Source organism: Pleurodeles waltl, chromosome 5 (assembly GCF_031143425.1).
Source record: "Pleurodeles waltl isolate 20211129_DDA chromosome 5, aPleWal1.hap1.20221129, whole genome shotgun sequence".
NCBI lineage: Eukaryota > Metazoa > Chordata > Amphibia > Caudata > Salamandridae > Pleurodeles > Pleurodeles waltl.
In genome coordinates, this window is record NC_090444.1 from 1,837,718,036 (window position 1) to 1,837,739,534 (window position 21,499).

General features: G+C 48.1%; 1 protein-coding gene across 1 annotated transcript in view; it reads left to right on the plus strand.

Annotated features, from left to right (window-relative positions):
* The window catches only part of DNAH8 (dynein axonemal heavy chain 8), a 9,979,189-nt gene that overhangs the window by 5,826,686 nt on the left and 4,131,004 nt on the right, over positions 1-21,499 (plus strand). The window contains exon 44 of the mRNA XM_069236651.1: positions 8,669-8,773. Within this exon, the coding sequence (XP_069092752.1) occupies positions 8,669-8,773 (105 nt within the window). The remainder of the gene's footprint in view (positions 1-8,668; positions 8,774-21,499) is intronic.

Below are 21,499 nucleotides of genomic sequence, written 5' to 3' on the forward strand. Positions count from 1 at the left end.
ACACCGGTCATGCCACGGTGATCTTCCCCAGCGCCGGATCAGACATGGATGCTCCTGACTTCAGTTGGGCCCACAATTGACTTCGATCCCATCCTCATACCCGACAACCCGAAGCCGGAACGACGTTGCTCAACGTCAATTCCGTTCTCTGTGGGCTGTCCTGCACCCAGGGTTGATCCAGACCCTTATGCTTGTGGGTATGGATACGGGGAGAGTATGGAGGGGACACTGGACCCTTTAGAATACCAGCTTGACCCCCAAATAGACTGGGTGCAGGATTTGGGTGATGCCAGTGGTCTAGACACCTCCCCTGACACTGGTATGCTCTCTCCTCCTAGCGTGGCTATGCAAAAGGGTGTTTCTTATTCCATGGTGGTAAGAAGGGCGGCTGACGTCCTGGACCTCGTGCTACCTTCTGTAGAGGTTAGGCGTAATATCCTAACCGACGTGCTTCAGCCGGGGTCTTCCTCTTCCAAGCCCCTTCTACCCTTTAATGAAGCACTGACAGACATCCTTTTTGGTAACTGGTCCAGACCCAGCACAGGATCTCCTATGAATAGGACGATTGCCCGCCGCCATCGCCCTGCGCCGTAAGACCCAAAATTTCCCACCCAACACCCCACGCCTGAGAGCCTAGTCATCCAGGCTTCTTCTTCATCTGGCGCATTCCCTGCCGCACCTCCGGATAGGGAATCAAAAAGACTGGATAATTTGGGGACAAAGTTGTTTTCTTCCAAAAGTCTAGCGCTGCGGTCCGTGAACACCACATGCCTTTTGGGCCGCTATTCACAAACTCTCTGGGATATGGTTACGCAAGTGCTGCCTGCAGTTCCCGAGGAGGCCCGTACTGTCCTTTCTCAAGCCGTAACAGATGGGAGGTGTAGGAATTTGGCTCTGTATATACATTCTCAAAGTGAGAGATAGTGTGCACAGAGTCCAAGGGTTCCCCTTAGAGGTTGATAGTGGCAGAATTATATAATGCTAATGTTCTATTTTGTGGTAGTGTGGTTGAACAGTAGGATTATCAGAGGGTAGTGTTAAGCATTTGTTGTACACACACAGGCAATAAATGGGAACGCACACTCAAAGATTTAACTCCAGGCCAACATGTTTTTAAACAGAAAAATATTATTTTCTTAATTTATTTTAGAACCACAAGATTCAAATTTTAGGTAAGTACATAAATTGTAAGGTACTTCACACAGGTAAGTATTGAACTTTGATTTAAAACAGTGGTACACACAGTTTTGGTAAAAATGGCAAATAGTTATTTTAAAAGTGGACACTGCAAAAATCAACAGTTCCTGGGGGAGGTAATTATTGGTTAGTTTTTCAGGTAAGTAAAGCACTTACGAATTCAGTCCACCGGGCATAGGCAGCCCACCCTTGGGGGTTTAAGGCAACCTCAAAACCATAGCACCAGCAACACAGGGCCGGGCAGGTGCAGAGGTCAAAGGAGGGCCAAACCCCCTATTGCGGACAGGGGTGCTCTGGTTCCAGTCTGCTAGCAGATAAGTACCTGCGCCCTCAGGGAGCAGACCAGGGGGGTTTTGTAGAGCACTGGGACACACACACACAAAACACACCCTCAGCGGCACAGGGGCGGCCGGGTGCAGTGTGCAAAGTAGGTGTCGGGTTTGCCATAGAAAACAATGGAGGGAACCCGGGGGTCACTCTGGCAATGCAGGCAGGGCACAGGGGGGCTTCTCAGGCCAGCCACTGACTGGGCTAGGATGAGGACGGCCTGCTGGTAGGTTGTTCCCCTCTGTCCTGGGGGCTGCGGGTGCAGTGCTTGGTCCCGGCGTCGGGTTCCTTTGTTACCAGGCAGTCACGAGCAGGGGGAGCCTCTGGATCCTCTCTGCAGGCGTCGCTGTGGGTGTGCAGGGGGGTTGACTCAGGGTGTCCACGTCATTGGAGTCGCCTGGGAGTCCTCTCGCAGTGTTGGTTGTCTAGAATTCGAGCCAGGGGCGTCGGTGCAGAGTGTGAAGACTCACGCTTCTGGCAGGAAGTGAGAGTCTCTTTAAAGTTGCTTGTTTTGTTGTTGTTTCTGGACAGAGCCGCTGTCCTTTGGAGGTTCTTGGTCCTTTAGGTGCAGGGCAGTCCTCTGAGTCCTCAGAGGTCGCTGGTCCTGCTGGATGCGTCGCTGTGCAGGTTCTTTGAGCCTGGAGACAGGCCAGTAGGGCTGGGGCCAAGTCAGTTGTTGTCTCCGTCGTCTCTGCGGGGTTTTCAGGTCAGCAGTCCTTCTTCTTTCTTCAGGTTGCAAGAATATGATTTCCTGGGTTCAGGGTCGCCCTCCTAAATACTCAATTTAGGGGTGTGTCTGGGGGGCAGTAGCCAATGGCTACTGTCTTAGAGGGAGGCTACACCCTGTTTGTGCCTCCTCCCTGAGGGGAGGGGGGAACATCCCTAATCCTATTGTGGGAATCCTCAAAACAACATGGAGGATTTCTTAAGGCAGGAGTCACCTCAGCTCAGGACACCTTAGGGGCTGTCATGACTGGTGGGTGACTCCTCTTTGTTTTTCACATTATCTCCTCTGGACTTGCCACCAAAAGTGGGAGCTGTGTCCAGAGGGGCAGGCATCTCCACTAGCTGGAGTGCCCTGGGGCATTGTAACACGAAGCCTGAGCCTTTGAGGCTCACTGCTAGGTGTTACAGTTCCTGCAGGGGGGAGGTGTGAAGCACCTCCACCCAGTGCAGGCTTTGTTTCTGGCCTTAGAGAGCACAAAGGTTCTCACCCCAGGAGGTCAGAAACTTGTCCCTCAGTGGCAGGCTTGCACAGACCATCAGTCCTGCACTGAAGGATTGAGTAAAATACTGGGGGCATCTCTAAGATGCCCTCTATGTGCATTTTTTTATAAATCCAGCACTGGCATCAGTGTGGGTTTATTATTCTGAGAAGTTTGATATCAGACTTCCCAGTGTTCAGTGTAGCCATTATGGAACTGTGGAGTTCGTCTTGACAAACTCCCAGATCATGTACTTAATATGGCCACACTGTACCTACAATGTCTAAGAATATAAGAATAGACTTGGACACTGTAGGGGCATATTGCTCATGCAGCTATGCCTTCACCTGTATAGTGCACCCTGCCTTAGGGCTTTAAGGCCTGCTAAAGGGGTGACTTACCTATGCCACAGGCAATATTTTGTGTGCATGGCATCCTGGCGGGGATGCCATGTCGACTTTGCTTTTTTCTCCCCACCAACACACACAATCTGCAATGGCAGTGTGCATGTGTTAGGTGAAAGGTCCCCTTACGGTGGCACAACACATGCTGCAGCCCTTAGGGACCTTCCCTGGTCACAGGGCCCTTGGTACAACTGGTACCTTTTACAGGGGATTTATCTGTGTGCCAGGGGTGTGCCAATTGTGGAAACAATGGTTCATTTTTAGTGAAAGAACACTGGGGCTGGGGCCTAGTTAGCAGGGTCCCAGCACACTTCTTAGTCAAGTCAGCATCACTATCAGGCAAAAAGTGGGGGGTAACTGCAACAGAGAGCCATTTTCCTACAGGAGGGATGCAGCGAAGTTCATGATTTGTTGTGGACTGGATACGACCGACTGTGGGCAGATCGGTTGCATCGACGGTGGCATTGAGACACCACGCCTGGCTGAGAAAATCTGGCTTTTCAATGGATGTCCAGCAATCCTTGATGGACATGCCCTTTGATGGTGCACGTCTCTTCGGAGACAAGGCGGACTCGGCGCTTGAACGCTTTAAGGATTCCCGAGCCACGCCCCGGTCCCTTGGCCTTGTGCCCGCACCTAGACCCCAGCAGTCCTCCTTTCGTGGCTACAGAAGGGGCATCCAACCGTGTCCTTTCCCCCCTGGCCACCGACCCACGCATGCTGTACAGCCCATGCACGGCCGCGGGTGCGGGATCCCACGCCCGAGGATCAGGAAGCCAGCGGGTCACCCAGTCGACCCCCACCCCCTCTTCAGCCTCCAAGCCTTCCTAGTCCGCAGGTACATCAGGAGCCAGTGGATGGCAGGATACGCCATCACCTGCCCCAATGGCAATCCATTAGCTTGGACAGGTGGGTCGACCAAATTGTCCGAAGGGGCTACTCCCTCACCTTCGAGACATCTCCTCAGCCATGCCACCTTCATACAATCTGATGTCGGAGGATCATATGGCGCTTGTTTGCGAGGAAGTCCAAGCCCTTTTGGCCAAAGGAGCTATAGAGAGGGTTCCGTTGCCAGAAGTAGGTTGTGGTTGCTATTCCCGCTACTTTCTGGTCCTGAAATAGGACAAAGGTCTTCGGCCTTTATCAGATCTTTGGTCCCTCAATCTCTTCCTCAAAAAAGAGAAGTTCATAATGTTGACGTTGGCTCCGGTCTTATCTGCCCTGGATCCCAGAGACTGAATGGTAGCATTGGACTTGCAAGGCACATACTTCCACATTCCCGTCTTGCCGGCCCACTGACGTTACCTTCAATTCGTGGTAGGTCACGAGCACTTTCAGTTTACCATGCTCCCCTTTAGCCTTACCAGTGCCCCTCAGATGTTCATGAAAGTGATGGTAGTGGTGGCAGCTCATCTGCGCAGGTTAGGGGTCCCAGTCTTCCCCTACCTCGACGATTGGCTTTTGAAGGTGAACTCGCCCCAGGCAGTCTTCTCCCACTTCCAGACTACGGCGAACCTTTTGCATTCACTGGGGTTCACTATTAACGTGCCGAAGTCACACCTGACTCCTTCTCAGATGCTCCCTTTCATCTGAGCTGTTCTGGATACAGTACAGTTTCGGGCATATCCTCCCGAAAAGCGAGTCCAGGATATTCGGGCTATGATACCGATGCTTCAGCCTCTGTCCTGGATTTCGGTGAGAATGACTCTGAGGCTGCTGGGCCTCATGGCCTCCTGCTTCCTGCTGGTTCAAAATGTCAGATGGCATATGCGGGCTCTGCAGTGGGACCTGAAGTTCCAGTGGGCGCAGCATCAGGGGAATCTCTCCGACAAGGTCCAGATCTCGGAAGGAACTGCGAGAGACCTGCAGTGGTGGTTAAAGAAACAGGATTGGATCAAGGGCAGATCCCTCTCCTTTCTTCAACTAGATCTGGTCGTCGAGACAGATGCGTCACTCCTCGGATGGAGTGGCTACATGGGAGAGGCATTTGTCTCCGACGGACACCGGGCTCCATACCAATCATTTGGAGCTCCGAGCAATTCAACTAGCACTGAAAGCATTTCTTCCTTCCCTCAAGGGGAAAGCAGTGCAGGTGTTCACAGACAACACCACCGCCATGTTGAATTGTAACAAACAAGGCGGAGTGGGGTCGGGTTGCCTCTGGACTTGGCTGGAACATCAGGGCATTTCCCTGGTGGTTGAACACCTGGCAGGCTCCTTGAATGCCAGAGCAGACAAACTCAGCCGACAATGCGTGGTTGATCACAAATGGCGTCTCCATCCGGAGGTGGTGCAAGGTCTCTTCCTGCGGTGGGGAGAACCTTGGTTAGACTTGTTTGCCTCCGTAGAGAACACGCAATGTCAGCTGTTTTGGGTGTTAGAGTTTCCAAGGCGGCACACGCTCTGCGGCGCTTTTCGTCGTGAGTGGAATTCAGGCCTCGTGTACGCCTTTCCGCCTATACCCCTTCTGCCCAGAGTTCTGAAGAATATCAGGCAAGACTGGGCCCAAGTAATATTGGTGGCTCCGGACTGGGCACGAAGAGTCTGGTATGCTGAGCTCTTGAACATGGCATAGTTCCTCCGATCAGACTGCCCCTTTTGGAGGATTTTCTATCGCAGAAGCATGGGAGGCTCCTCTACCCGAACCTGTCAACTCTGCGGCTTCATGCGTGGAGATTGAGCGGCGGCAGTTCACTTCATTTGATTTGCCACCGAAGTCTGTGACGTTATCTTGGCAGCCAGGCTTCCCTCAGCCAAAACTGTATATGCTTGACATTGGAAGAAATTTATGGCATGATGCATCGACAAATCTGTCAATCCTCTATCTGCTCCTCTTTCTCAAATTCTTCTCTTTATAGTATTTCTGCTTTCTTGAGGTTACCAGATCAGCCTTCCCTTTTTAAATCTCCCATAGTTGGGAGGCTTCTTAAAGTCCTCACACATCTCTTTCCTTCTATCCTATTCATCATGCCCCAATGGGATCTCAACATGGTCTTAACATACCTTGGCCCATATTTATACTTTTTGACGCAAAACTGCGCTAACGCAGTTTTGCGTCAAAAAAATTAGCGCCGGCTAACGCCATTCTGAAGCACCATGCAGGCGCCGTATTTAATCAATGACGTTTGCCGGCGTTAGCCGCCGGCGCTGCCTGGTGTGTGTGGAAAAAAACGACGTACACCAGGCAGCGCCGGCGAAGGGTATATGGGGCTTGGGCGTCAAGAAATGGGGCAAGTCAGGTTGAGGCAAATTTTTCGCCTCAACCCGATTTGCGCCATTTTTTTTCACTCCCAACCCCCATAGAAATGACTCCTGTCTTAGCAAAGACAGGAGTCATGCCCCCTTGCCCAATGGCCATGCCCAGGGGACTTATGTCCCCTGGGCATGGTCATTGGGCATAGTGGCATGTAGGGGGGCACAAATCAGGCCCCCCTATGCCACAAAAAAAAAAAAAAACACTTACCTGAACTTACCTTAATGTCCCTGGGATGGGTCCCTCCAGCCTTGGGTGTCCTCCTGGGGTGGGCAAGGGTGACAGGGGGGGTCCCTGGGGGCATGGGAGGGCACCTCTGGGCTCCTTCAGAGCCCACAGGTCCCTTAACGCCTGCCTTTTGCAGGCGCTAAAAAACAGCGCAAAAGCGGGCGTACGTCATTTTTTTGGACCCGCCCACTCCCGGGCTTGAATTTTTCCCGGGAGTATAAATCCGACGCACATGCCTCGGAGTCGATTTATTAGACGTGAACGCCTACCTTGCATCTCATTAACGCAAAGTAGGTGTCCACGCTAAAAAATGACGCAAACTCCATGGACTTTGGCGCTAGACGCGTCTAACGCCAAAGTATAAATATGGAGTTCGTTTTGCGTCGAAATTGCGTTAAAAAAAACAACGCAATTCCGGCTCAAACGGAGTATAAATATGCCCCCTTATGTGTACCCCGTTTGAACCGCTTCACAACTGTCCTCTAAGGCTCTTAACTATAAAGACTGTCTTTTTAGTTGCCATCACTTCTGCCTGCAGAGTTAGTGAACTCCAGGCTCTGTCATCAAAGCCACCTTTCCTTGCCATACATCCTGACAAAGTGGTGCTTCGCACAAGGGCTTCTTTTCTACCTAAGGTAGTGACAACCTTCCATGTCGGACAGTCCATCACCCTGCCTACTGTCACAGATTTGATGATCTGCGGTGCAGTGAGTTCAAGAAATCAGTCCTGCTATGTGACCTTCCCCCAATGTCACATTCTATGTGTGGACGCATTAGAAGAGCGTTCTACTTGATCAGAAGATGTGTAAATGTTTCAGATCATGCATATGTAGAGAAAGATCAGTGTGAATTTGGTTGGGAAGATATTGATGGGGTGCTAAAACCTATGAAATTTCTAAACCCACAGAACTTACATGTACATGTACTTGCAAAACCTGTGCTACAAAAAGATGTCCCTGTAGATATGCGCTTCTCAAATGTTCAACATTCTGCAAATGTACCACAAGCGATTGCCGAAAAATAAAGAGAACTATCTAAAACAGGAGTGATAAACCTTATTTTTTTCATATTCAGATCATAAACATTAAAACCATTATTATTTGTTTCATGTCTATATATGTCTACTGTATATATATCTTTTCTTCCTCTAGTATAGCCGCCATTTTGGAAAATGGTGGAAGGGTTGCACTGAGGAGTTATTTTCTTTCTCTGTAAGACTACCTGACCCCCAAAACCTATGTTTTGAGATCAAAATGAAGTATATATATTGCATGGTTCCTGAACTATTACTATATTACATCATCACTGCCACATATCTGCCATTTTTAAAAATGTCGTCCAGAAAAATTCGCACGGATCAGCAATGTCTACCCAAGCTAACTTACTTCTGTAATGATCCAAAAACACAAATCAAAATTGAAAATCTACGGACAACAATTTGACCCTGATCAGCAATGTCTACCCAAGCTAAATTACTTCTCTAATGATCAAAAAACACAAATCAAAAATGAAAATCCATGGACAACAATTTTGTTTGCGGAGATATATCAGGGGGCCGGGATCACCTGCACCACTACCTGTGAATACATCAAGAAGATGGCTCAGCAAATAAGACTGATTTTTCCCTGTAGTGGGACACTCTCCCAGAAAGGGTGACAGTATCATACCCCATATACCAATCTGGTTGCGTACTTCTGGCACCTACATTGCCGTCAGCAAATGCCCCAAAACCTTAAACCACTACTGCAATGAAACATTGAGGCAAATATGTGCACTTGCTGCGCATGTAACAAATAAGAAATAATGCAAATTACCCTTTTTGTACACCAATATTGCCCCTCACGTATCTGCAGGTAGGCACTGCTACTTCACTGGGGAATTTAAACAAGACCATCAAACTTTTCAAGGTGTTCGGTGTATGAATAAAGTTATTTGATAAGCTCTGGCTTGTCACAAACCTTTTGGATACATGTGATAAAGTATATTCCCTTATGTTGGGCTTTCATTCCATATACGTCTGGTTACTCAACATATTTTTCTTCTGTTTTTTGTAGCCTCACCTTGCAGCAGTGTTCGATAATGTGAATGAGGTAGAGTTTCATGTCAAGGAATATGACCGCATTCTTTCGGTCGTATCACGAGAAGGAGAAAAGATACAAGTAATATTTCAATTTTCATTTCAAGTAGTTTAATGTGTACAGCACCAAAATGTGAAGATTGTCATTCATATACCAATTCTTGCATACATTTTGACAATATTATTGGGGCCAGCATTCTTTCCTGTGCTCACGACAGAGGCTCATCCGGCGTTTTGAGAGAAGCTCGGATGTCTCTGCCGAGAGTGCATCCACCGGAACCATGTATGCTTTTCCTATGAATGTGGAGCAGCGTGCCTTTTTCGGGTATGGGGAGTTGATTCTGAAAGAAATAAAAACAGTGGGCCATCTGCATCTTAAAAGTTATTAATCAATGTAATGTTGTTGAGCGTTTTTTATTTCTATTGGATGACCATAGTCTTACATAGTTCGACCAGCACAATCACAACTGCCCTAGACTGTCTGGTTACTCCACAGAGTCTTGATCATTTTTCTAACCAAGAGTCAGTTTTCCAGCTTTTCAAATAACACCCATAAGCATAAGACAGAGACGAAGGGCTTTAACCCGAATTCCTGTTCTGCACGTCTAATGCCCAGCTAATCCAGTGATTTTTCAGATCTGCTCATTTCCTAATTTCCAATCAATGACTTTATACATCAGTGTGTCAAGAAGTATTCCAACACTTGTCTGACTTCGGTACTTTAATGCATCCACCTCAAGCCAATGCTGTGAGCAGCTTGCAGATTAAAAGCTCCTCTTTAACTTCCCTTAACAGAATCCCTGACAATCAAGATTCTCAATGGTGACACTTCACAGTTAAAGATATAGGCCCGTATTTATACTTTTTTAGCGCCGCATTTGCGTCGTTTTTTGACGCAAAAACGGCGCAAACTTGCAAAATACCATTGTATTTTGTAGGTTTGCGCCGTTTTCCGTCAAAAAGCGGCGCAAATGCGGCGCTAAAAAAAGTATAAATATTGGCCAGAGCATGCTAAATTTAAAAGATTACAGCACATCTCCTCTCTTAACAAAAACATATTAACATTGTAACAAGTATAAAGGTCACATATAACAGTAAAATAAAGAACCTAAAATGGAGAAAAATCACAATATTCCTAAATTTTACTATGGAAAAAAACACAACATAAGTTAAAACATTTTTTTTTTTTAACATGTTTTTATTGAATTTTCAATAAAATCATACATTGCGATGTGCACAGTTAACAGCAATCATAGGATGTTGTCAGTTACAGTAACTTGCTGAGCACTCGTTGATTAACCTTAACAAACAACTAAGAACTTTCGTACACCACTAGGTCCGCGCAGTTTAGTCTTTTTTTTTTCCAGGTATTTAAGGCTTCCTTTTGTGCGGGGGCTTCGTTACCGGTTGGGGTTCTAGTTGAGGGCTCCCACTCAGGGATGGGGTCTTGGTGTTCCATGGAGCCTGTATCTGTTGATTAGGCGAAGTGGTTTATGTGTGCTGCTTGGCTTGTGTGTGCTTGGGGGTGTGATGTGTTGATATTGGTGCTGAGGCGCTATTAGTAGGTGTATACGCATCCCCTGGTTTACTGTTGCGTTATAGCTGGAGCTAAGCCCGCGGCTAACTAGGTAATCGCAGCTATCTACGGTTCAAGGGGGTTTTTCATCGTTCTTTGCCTCTAGTTTGGAGACCAGTGTGCCCCAGGCTTCGCAGTCTGAGTGCCGCAGTCCCCCCGCGCCAGTTTCGTTAGTACCTGATATTCAGCACGTGCCCAGCGAAGCGTGAGAGTGAGCCAGGCCTCAAGGTCAGGGGCCTTGGGGGCCTTCCAGTTCATGGCTATCAGTCTTTTGTACATTACATAGGCCAAGCCTACAAATCTGTGCAAATGTTTGTATCTTTTTGTCCTTGTCCTGAGGCCAAGTAGACAGGATTTGGGATTCGCGTCCAGGCTCAGGCCAGTCATTTCCAACAGTGCCGTGGCCACCTCGGTCTACTCCCCCCGCAGCCGCGGGCACTCCCAAACCATGTGATAAAATTGTGCTGCTGGGGTTTTGCATCTGGGGCAAGTTGGGTGCGTCCCGGGAAACATACGTTTGATCCTGGCTGGCGCCAAATATGTCTGGTGTAGGTAGTTAAACTGTGTGTATCGGAATCTGGGGTTTCTTGAGACCTCGCATGTGTGACTCAGGGCTTTTGGCCATTCTGTCTCTGTGATCGGGGCAGGCAGTGCGGCATCCCACCTCTCCCAAGCTTTTTGCAAATTAGACTCCGGGGGTTCAGACGTTTGTATGTGTTTGAGACTGCTTTTTCTCGGGTGTCGCAACTCAGCATGTGGTGCAGAGTAGCTGAAGTGCTTGGCTCGGAGTCCCCAGACGCCCATGTATTTCTAATGGCGTGGCATATAGCATGGTATGCCAAAAAATGCCCTGGGCTGATCTCTGTGAGGGCCTGTATGGCTTCGAAGGACATTAGTTTTCCTTCCTCAAAACATTCTCTTACTGTGTTTATGCCCGCATCCATCCAGGTTGCGGACGAAAGAGAGCCGCCTTCCACCCATCCGGGGAGTCGTTCTAGTGGTAGGAGCGGTGAGTAAGGAAGTTTTTTGGCATCTTTTTGGATGTACTTCTTCCAGCATGCATGTGCTGCTGCCATCAATGGATTTACGCGTGTGTTTTTGGTTTACTTGTCCGTAAGCCACTCAAGCAGAGGGACTCCCTGGAGTCGGGTTATCAGCCAGGTAGCTTCCGCTGAGCTGGGACTATGGATCCAATTTAAGATCCACTGCAGCTGTGCGGCCGCGGAGTAGAGCTCAAAGTTTGGGGCGCCCAGTCCACCCGCTGCCACCGGGTGATGTAGTGTAGTGAGTGCGACCCGCCTTCTGCCCTCACCCCACACCAGCTGTACTAGTGCGGAATTTAAACTGTTGAAAAAACTTTTGGGGATAATGATCGGCAGGGCAGCAAAGTAATACAGCAGCCTGGGCAGTACCAGCATGTTGGCTATGGCAACCTTTCCCAGTGGTGAGAGTGGTAGTTTATTCCAGAAACGCATTGAGCTCTTTATAGATGTCAACGCTCTCCCCAGATTGCCATCCCTGAGGTCTTCTGCTCTGTGGTAGACGATGACCCCTAGATATTTAAATGTGTCGAAGCACCATTTTAATTGGCCTGATGGGGTATTATCTTGTCTCGCTGGGGGCCAGCTGACTAACGGGAATATGCAAGATTTCCCCCAATTAACTATCAAGCCAGAGATCCCTCCATACTCAGACAGCAGTGTAGGAAAGTACCATCTTGCCTGGCATGTTACCCCCATTTTTCACTGTATATATGTTGTTTTAGTTGTATGTGTCACTGAGACCCTGCCAGCCAGGGCCCCAGTGCTCATAAGTGTGCCCTGAATGTGTTACCTGTGTTATGACTAACTGTTTCACTGAGGCTCTGCTATCCAGAACCTCAGTGGTTATGCTCTCTCATTTCTTTCCAAATTGTCACTAACAGGCTAGTGACCAATTTCACCAATTTACATTGGCTTACTGGAACACCCTTATAATTCCCTAGTATATGGTACTGAGGTACCCAGGGTATTGGGGTTCCAGGAGATCCCTATGGGCTGCAGCATTTCTTTTGCCACCCATAGGGAGCTCTGACAATTCTTACACAGGCCTGCCATTGCAGCCTGAGTGAAATAACGTCCATGTTATTTCACAGCCATTTACCACTGCACTTAAGTAAATTATAAGTCACCTATATGTCTAACCTTTACCTGGTAAAGGTTATTTGCTAAGTTACTTAGTGTGTGGGCACCCTGGCACTAGCCAAGGTGCCCCCACATTGTTCAGGGCAAATTCCCCGGACTTTGTGAGTGCGGGGACACCATTACACGCGTGCACTACACATAGGTCACTACCTATGTGTAGCTTCACAATGGTAACTCCGAATATGGCCATGTAACATGTCTATGATCATGGAATTGCCCATCCTGTCACAGACCCGGGTACTGCCAAACTGCCTTTTCAGGGGTTTCACTGCAGCTGCTGCTGCTGCCAACCCCTCAGACAGGTTTCTGCCCTCCTGGGGTCCAGCCAGGCTTGGCCCAGGAAGGCAGAACAAAGGACTTCCTCAGAGAGAGGGTGTTACACCCTCTCCCTTTGGAAAAAGGTGTTAAGGCAGGGGAGGAGTCGCCTCCCCCAGCCTCTGGAAATGCTTTCATGGACACAGATGGTGCCCATTTCTGCATAAGCCAGTCTACACCGGTTCAGGGACCACTCAGCCCTGCTCTGGCGCGAAACTGGACAAAGGAAAGGGGAGTGACCACTCCCCTGACCTGCACCTCCCCTGGGAGGTGCCCAGAGTTCCTCCAGTGTGCTCCAGACCTCTGCCATCTTGGAAACAGAGGTGCTGCTGGCACACTGGACTACTCTGAGTGGCCAGGGCCAGCAGGTGACGTCAGAGACTCCTTCTGATAGGCTCCTTCAGGTGTTGCTAGCCTATCCTCTCTCCTAAGTAGCCAAACCCTCTTTTCTGGCTATTTAGGGTCTCTGCTTTGGGGAATTCCTTAGATAACGAATGCAAGAGCTCATCAGAGTTCCTCTGCATCTCTCTCTTCACCTTCTGCCAAGGAATCGACTGCTGACCGCGCTGGAAGCCTGCAAGACTGCAACAAAGTAGCGAAGACGACTACTGCAACACTGTAACGCTGATCCTGCCGCCTTCTCGACTGTTTTCCTGGTGGTGCATGCTGTGGGGGTAGTCTGCCTCCTCTCTACACTAGAAGCTCCGAAGAAATCTCCTGTGGGTCGACGGAATCTTCCCCCTGCTACCGCAGGCACCAAAGAACTGCATCACTGGTCCTCTGGGTCTCCTCTCAGCACGACGAGCGAGGTCCCTTGAACTCAGCAACTCTGTCCAAGTGACTCCCACAGTCCAGTGACTCTTCAGTCCAAGTTTGGTGGAGGTAGGTCCTTGCCTCCCCACGCTAGACTGCATTGCTGGGAACCGCGTGTTTTGCAGCTACTCCGGCTCCTGTGCACTTTTCCAGGATTTCCTTTGTGCACAGCAAAGCCTTGGTCCACGGCACTCTAACCTGCATTGCACGACCTCCTGAGTTGTCCTCCGGCGGCGTGGGACTCTCTTGTGCAACTTCAGGTGAGCACCGTTTCACTCCACTTTGTAGTGCCTGTTCTGGCACTTCTGCGGGTGCTGCCTGCTTTTGAGAGGGCTCCTTGTCTTGCTGGACACCCCCTCTGTCCCCTCACGCAATTGACGACATCCTGGTCCCTCCTGGGCTACAACAGCATCCACAAACTCTAAACCGCAAGCTTGCAGCTAGCAAGGCTTGTTTACGGTCTTTCCGCAGGAAAACACTTCTGCACAACTCTTAACGACGTGGGACATCCATCCTCCAAAGGGGAAGTTTTTAGTCCTTGTCGTTCTTGCAGAATCCTCAGCTTCTACTGTCCAGTAGCAGTTTTTTTGCACCCACAGCTGGCATTTCCTGGGCATCTGCCCACTCTCGACTTGATCGTGACTTTTGGACCTGGTCCCCTTGTTCCACAGGTACCCTCGTCTGGAAATCCATCGTTGTCGCATTGCTGGTTTTGGTCTTTCCTGCAGAATTCCCCTATCACGACTTCTGTGCTCTTTGGGGAACTTTAGTGCACTTTGCACTCACTTTTCAGGGTCTTGGGGTGGGCTATTTTTCTAACCCTCACTGTTTTCTTACAGTCCCAGCGACCCTCTACAAGGTCACATAGGTTTGGGGTCCATTCGTGGTTTTTGGAGTATATGGTTTGTGTTACCCCTATCCCTATGTGTCCCCATTGCATCCCATTGTAACTATACACTGTTTGCACTGTTTTCTATTACTATACTGCATATTTTTGGTATTGTGTACATATATCTTGTGTATATTTGCTATCCTCATACTGAGGGTACTCACTGAGATACTTTGACATATTGTCATAAAAATAAAGTACCTTTATTTTTTGTATATCTGTGTATTGTGTTTTCTTATGATATTGTGCAAGTGACACTAGTGGTACTGTAGGAGCTTCACTCGTCTCTTAGTTCAGCCTAAGCTGCTCTGCTAAGCTACCATTATCTATCAGCCTAAGCTGCTAGACACCCTATACACTAATAAGGGATACCTGGGCCTGGTGCAAGGTGTAAGTACCCCTTGGTACTCACTACAAGCCAGTCCAGCCTCCTACATTGGTTGTGCAGAAGTGGGATAAGTACTTTGCAACTACTTACCACTTTTGTCATTGTACTTTTCATAGGAGAAAAATATACAAAACAAGTTCAGTGTATGTACACCTAACCAAAACGTTTTGCTTTTCTCCTTTCACTTCTTTGCTAAAGTGCTGAAAAGTACTTCTAAACTCTCTAAAAAGTTCTTAAAAAGTTTTAAAAGTTTTTTTTCTGTCTTTCAAAAAGTTCTGAAAAACTTTTTCTCACTTTTTCTATCACTTAAACACTTTCTAAAATGTCTGGCACAGGCCAAACTGTTGATCTGTCCAAACTTGCTTATGATCACCTTAGCTGGAAAGGAGCAAGGAGTCTCTGCATAGAAAGAGGTTTAAGTGTAGGGAAGAATCCCCCTAGAGAACTGTTGGTTAATATGCTTGTTGAACAGGCCAGAGGTGGCACTTCTGTGGAGAAATTAGCTGATGGTTCCCAATCTGACCCTGGGGCACCCCTAGCAAAAGATTTAGAAGGGAAACTTCCTAGCCTGCCCATTAGCAGACAACCTAGCATAGCTGGTACTGATGTAGAGTCACATCACACTGATAGTGTTGTCTCACATCACAGTAAGAGTATTCCTTCTCATCATAGTAGAAGTGCTGTTTCTGTTAGCTAAGCTGTTAGGGTGCCATCTGTTAGGGACAGGTCTCCTTCTGTTCATTCTCACCATACTTCTGTTTCTAGGCATATCCCTCCCACCCACCCTGATGACAGAGTGTTAGAAAGGGAGCTCAATAGATTGAGAGTGGAGGAATCCAGGTTGAAGCTCAAGAAGCAACAGCTGGATTTAGATAAGCAGTCCTTAGAGATAGAAAGAGAAAGACAGAAAATTGGGTTGGAAGCCCATGGTGGCAGCAGCAGTATTCCCCATAGTCATCCTGCAAGAGAGCATGATTCTAGGAATCTGCATAAGATAGTTACCCCTTATAAAGAGGGGGATGACATTAACAAGTGGTTTGCTGCACTTGAGAGGGCCTGTGTTGTACAGGATGTCCCTCAAAGGCAGTGGGCTGCTATCCTATGGCTATCATTTAGTGGAAAGGGTAGGGATACGCTCCTTACTATGAAAGAAAGTGATGCCAATAATTTCAAAGTTCTTAAGAATGCACTCCTAGATGGTTATGGCTTAACCATTGAACAGTACAGGATGAAGTTCAGAGAAACCAAAAAGGAGTCTTCCCAAGACTGGGTAGACTTTGTTGACCATTCAGTGAAGGCCTTGGAGGGGTGGTTACATGGCAGTAAAGTTACTGATTATGAAAGCCTGTATAACTTAATCCTGAGAGACCATATTCTTAATAATTGTGTGTCTGATTTGTTACACCAGTACCTGGTGGACTCTGATCTGACCTCTCCCCAAGAATTGGGAAAGAAGGCAGACAAATGGGTCAGAACAAGGGTGAACAGAAAAGTTCATACAGGGGGCGACAAAGATGGCAAGATGAAGGATGGTAAGTCTTCTGACAAGGGTGGGGACAAATCTAAAAATGAGTCTTCATCAGGCCCACAAAAACACTCTGGTGGGGGTGGTGGGCCCAAATCCTCTTCAAATCAAAACAAAGAAAAGAAACCATGGTGCTATTTATGTAAAATAAAAGGCCATTGGACAACAGATCCCAGTTGTCCAAAGAAAAGCACCAAGCCTCAAGCCTCCTACCACTACAACCCCTGCTGCTACACCTAGTGGCCCTAGTAATAGCAGTGGTGGTGGGAGCAAACCTACTAATAGCCAATCCAAGGGAGTAGCTGGGCTCACTTTTGGTAACTTAGTTGGGGTTGGTCTGATTAGGGAGACCACAGAGGCTGTGTTAGTCTCTGAGGGGGCTATTGATTTAGCCACCTTGGTTGCTTGTCCCCTTAACATGGATAAGTACAAGCAACTACCCCTAATAAATGGTGTTGAGGTTCAGGCCTACAGGGACACAGGTGCCAGTGTTACAATGGTAATAGAGAAACTGGTCCACCCTGAACAACACCTACTTGGTCACCAGTACCAAGTAACCGATGCTCATAACAACACCCTTAGCCACCCCATGGCTGTTGTGAATCTCAACTGGGGGGGGGGGTTACTGGCCCAAAGAAAGTTGTGGTTGCCTCAGATTTACCTGTAGACTGTCTATTAGGAAATGATTTAGAGACATCAGCTTGGGCAGAAGTGGAGTTGGAGGCTCATGCAGCAATGCTGGCCATTCCAGGGCATATTTTTGCTTTGACCAGGGCTCAGGCCAAAAAGCAAAAAGGACAGGGTGACTTGGATCCTGGAAGAATGGACCAAGTGCTCCCTAAAGCTAGGGCTAGTAAAGGTAAAACACTACCTACTATCCCTCCCTCTACAGTGGATTCTAATTCTGAGGAAGAGGAATTTCCACCCTGTGCAGAACCTACACCAGAGGAGCTGGAAGCAGACACTGCTGAGCTTTTGGGTGAAGGGGGGGCCTGCCAGGGAGGAGCTGAGTGTGGCACAGCATACCTGTCCCACACTAGAGGGTCTAAGGCAGCAAGCTGTCAAACAAGCAAATGGGGATGTCAGTGACTCACACAGAGTTTACTGGGAGGACAACCTCTTGTACACTGAAGCAAGGGATCCAAAACCTGGAGCTGCCAGGAGATTGGTGATTCCTCAGAAGTACATAAAGTTCCTCCTAACTCTAGCCCACGACATTCCCTTAGCTGGACATTTGGGGCAAATGAAAACTTGGGACAGACTTGTTCCCTTGTTCCATTGGCCTAGAATGTCAGAGGACACAAAGGAATTTTGTAAGTCCTGTGAAACCTGTCAAGCCAGTGGCAAGACAGGTGGCACCCCAAAGGCACCCCTTATCCCACTGCCAGTGGTTGGGGTTCCCTTTGAAAGGGTAGGGGTTGACATAGTTGGCCCCCTTGACCCTCCTACTGCTTCAGGCAATAGGTTTATCTTGGTGGTAGTGGACCATGCCACCAGATATCCTGAAGCAATTCCCCTAAGGACCACTACAGCTCCTGCAGTGGCAAAGGCCCTGGGAATCTTTTCCAGGGTGGGCTTCCCAAAAGAGATGGTATCAGACAGGGGAAGCAATTTCATGTCTGTTTACTTAAAGGCCATGTGGAAGGAGTGTGGTGTGACATACAAGTTCACCACACCCTATCATCCACAAACAAATGGACTGGTGGAGAGATTTAACAAAACTCTCAAAGGCATGATTATGGGACTCCCTGAAAAACTCCGCAGGAGATGGGATATACTTTTACCATGCCTCCTTTTTGCTTACAGGAGGTACCCCAGAAAGGAGTGGGCTTCAGCCCCTTTGAACTCCTATTTGGTCACCCTGTGAGAGGTCCTCTAACACTTGTTAAGGAGGGTTGGGAATAACCTTTAAAAGCTCCAAAGCAAGACATAGTGGACTATGTACTTGGCCTCAGATCAAGGATGGCTGAGTACATGAAAAAGGCCAGTAAAAACCTTCAGGCCAGCCAAGAGCTCCAAAAGCAATGGCATGACCAGAAGGCTGTTTTGGTTCAGTACCAACCAGGGCAGAAAGTGTGGGTCTTGGAGCCTGTGGCCCCAAGAGCACTCCAAGACAAATGGAGTGGACCCCACATAAGTGTTGAGAAAAAGGGTGAAGTCACCTACTTAGTTGACTTAGGCACTGCCAGGAGTCCCCTTAGGGTGCTCCATGTCAATCGCCTGAAACCCTACTATGACAGGGCTGATCTCACCCTGCTCATGGCAACTGATGAGGGACAGGAAGAAGAGAGTGACCCTCTCCCTGATCTCTTCTCTTCCACAGAACAAGATGCTCTTGTGGAAGGTGTAGTTTTGGCAGATTGTCTTACTTCTGAGCAGAAAGACCACTGCATAAATCTCCTGGGTCAGTTTTCTGAACTCTTCTCTACTGTGCCAGGTACCACTTCTTGGTGTGAGCACACTATAGATACTGGAGACAGCTTGCCTGTCAAAAGTAAGATCTATAGGCAGCCTGACCATGTCAGAGACTGCATAAAGCAAGAGGTGCAGAAAATGCTTGAACTGGGAGTGGTTGAGCACTCTGAAAGTCCATGGGCCTCTCCTGTGGTGCTTGTACCAAAACATAATTCCAAGGATAGAAAGAAGGAAATGCGGTTTTGTGTTGACTACAGAGGTCTCAACCAGGTAACCAAAACTGATGCTCACCCTATACCCAGGGCAGATGAGCTAATAGATACACTGGCATCTGCCAAGTATCTAAGCACTTTTGATTTGACTGCAGGGTATTGGCAGATCAAGTTATCAGAAGATGCAAAAGCAAAAACTGCATTTTCAACCATTGGAGGCCATTACCAATTCACAGTAATGCCTTTTGGATTGAAAAATGCACCTGCCACTTTTCAGAGGTTGGTGAACACAGTCCTGCAAGGGCTGGAAGCTTTTAGTGTAGCATATCTAGATGATATAGCTGTCTTTAGCTCCAGCTGGGATGATCACCTGGTCCACCTATGGAAAGTTTGGGAGGCCCTGCAAAAGGCAGGCCTCACTATCAAGGCTTCAAAGTGCCAGATAGGGCAAGGGAAAGTGGTTTATCTGGGACACCTGGTAGGTGGAGAACAGATTGCACCACTTCAGGGGAAAATCCAAACTATTATAGATTGGGTTCCCCCTACTACTCAGACTCAGGTGAGAGCCTTTTTAGGCCTCACTGGGTACTATAGGAGGTTCATAAAGAGCTATGGCTCCATTGCAGCCCCTCTTAATGACCTCACATCCAAGAAAATGCCTAAGAAGGTATTATGGACAGCAAACTGTCAGAAAGCTTTTGAGGAGCTGAAGCAGGCCATGTGCTCTGCATCTGTCCTGAAAAGCCCCTGTTACTCCAAGAAATTCATTGTCCAAACTGATGCATCTGAATTTGGGGGTAGGGGCAGTCTTATCACAACTTAATTCTGAGGGCCAGGATCAACCTGTTGCTTTTATCAGCAGGAGGTTGACCCTAGAGAAAAGCGTTGGTCTGCCATAGAGAGGGAGGCCTTTGCTGTGGTCTGGGCACTGAAGAAGTTGAGGCCATACCTGTTTGGCACTCACTTCATTGTTCAGACAGACCACAAACCTCTACTTTGGCTAAAACAAATGAAAGGTGAAAATCCTAAATTGTTGAGGTGGTCCATATCCCTACAGGGAATGGACTATACAGTGGAACATAGACCTGGGAGTACCCACTCCAATGCAGATATTTCCACTTAGACAATGAAGACCCATCAGGTAATGACTAGTCTTATTGTCCTTCGTTGGGGGGGGGGTTGTGTAGGAAAGTACCATCTTGCCTGGCATGTTACCCCCATTTTTCACTGTATATATGTTATTTAATTGTATGTGTCACTGAGACCCTGCCAGCCAGGGCCCCAGTGCTCATAAGTGTGCCCTGAATGTGTTACCTGTGTTATGACTAACTGTCTCACTGAGTGTAGGAGGCTGGACTGGCTTGTAGTGAGTACCAAGGGGTACTTGCACCTTGCACCAGGCCCAGTTATCCCTTATTAGTGTATAGGGTGTCTAGCAGCTTAGGCTGATAGATAATGGTAGCTTAGCAGAGCAGCTCAGGCTGACCTAGGAGACGTGTGAAGCTACTACAGTACCACTTAGTGTCATATGTACAATATCATAAGAAAACACAATACACAGTTATACTAAAAATAAAGGTACTTTATTTTTATGACAATATGCCAAAGTATCTCAGAGTGTACCCTCAGTGAGAGGATAGGAAATATACACAAGATATATATACACAATACCAGAAATATGCAGTATAGTCTTAGAAAACAGTGCAAACAATGTATAGTTACAATAGGATGCAATGGGGAAACATAGGGATAGGGTCAACACAAACCATATACTCCAAAAGTGGAATGTGAACCACGAATGGACCCCAAGCCTATGTGACCTTGTAGAGGGTCGCTGGGACTATTAGAAAATAGTGAGAGTTAGAAAAATAACCCTCCCCAAGACCCTGAAAAGTGAGTGCAAAGTGCACTAAAGTTCCCCTAAGGACAAAGAAGTCGTGTTTAGAGGAATAATGCAGGAAAGACACAAACCAACAATGCAACAACGCTGGATTTCCAATCTGGGATACCTGTGGAACAAGGGGACCAAGTCCAAAAGTCACAAGCAAGTCGGAGATGGGCAGATGCCCAGGAAATGCCAGCTGCGGGTGCAAAGAAGCTTCTACTGGACAGAAGAAGCTGCGGTTTTCTGCAGGAACGAAAAGGGCTAGAGACTTTCCCTTTGGTGGACGGATCCCGCTCGCCGTGGAGAGTCGTGCAGAAGTGTTTTCCCACCGAAAGAGCGCCAACAAGCCTTGCTAGCTGCAAATCGTGCAGTTTCCGTTTTTGGACGCTGCTGTGGCCCTGGAGGGACCAGGAGGTCGCAAATTGGACCAGGAGAGAGAGGGGACGTCGTGCAAGACAGGGAGCTCTCTCAGCAGCAGGTAGCACCCGGAAGAAGTGCCAGAAACAGGCACTACAAGGATGCGTGAAACGGTGCTCACCCGAAGTCGCACAAAGGAGTCCCACGTCGCCGGAGACCAACTTAGAACGTCGTGCAATGCAGGTTAGAG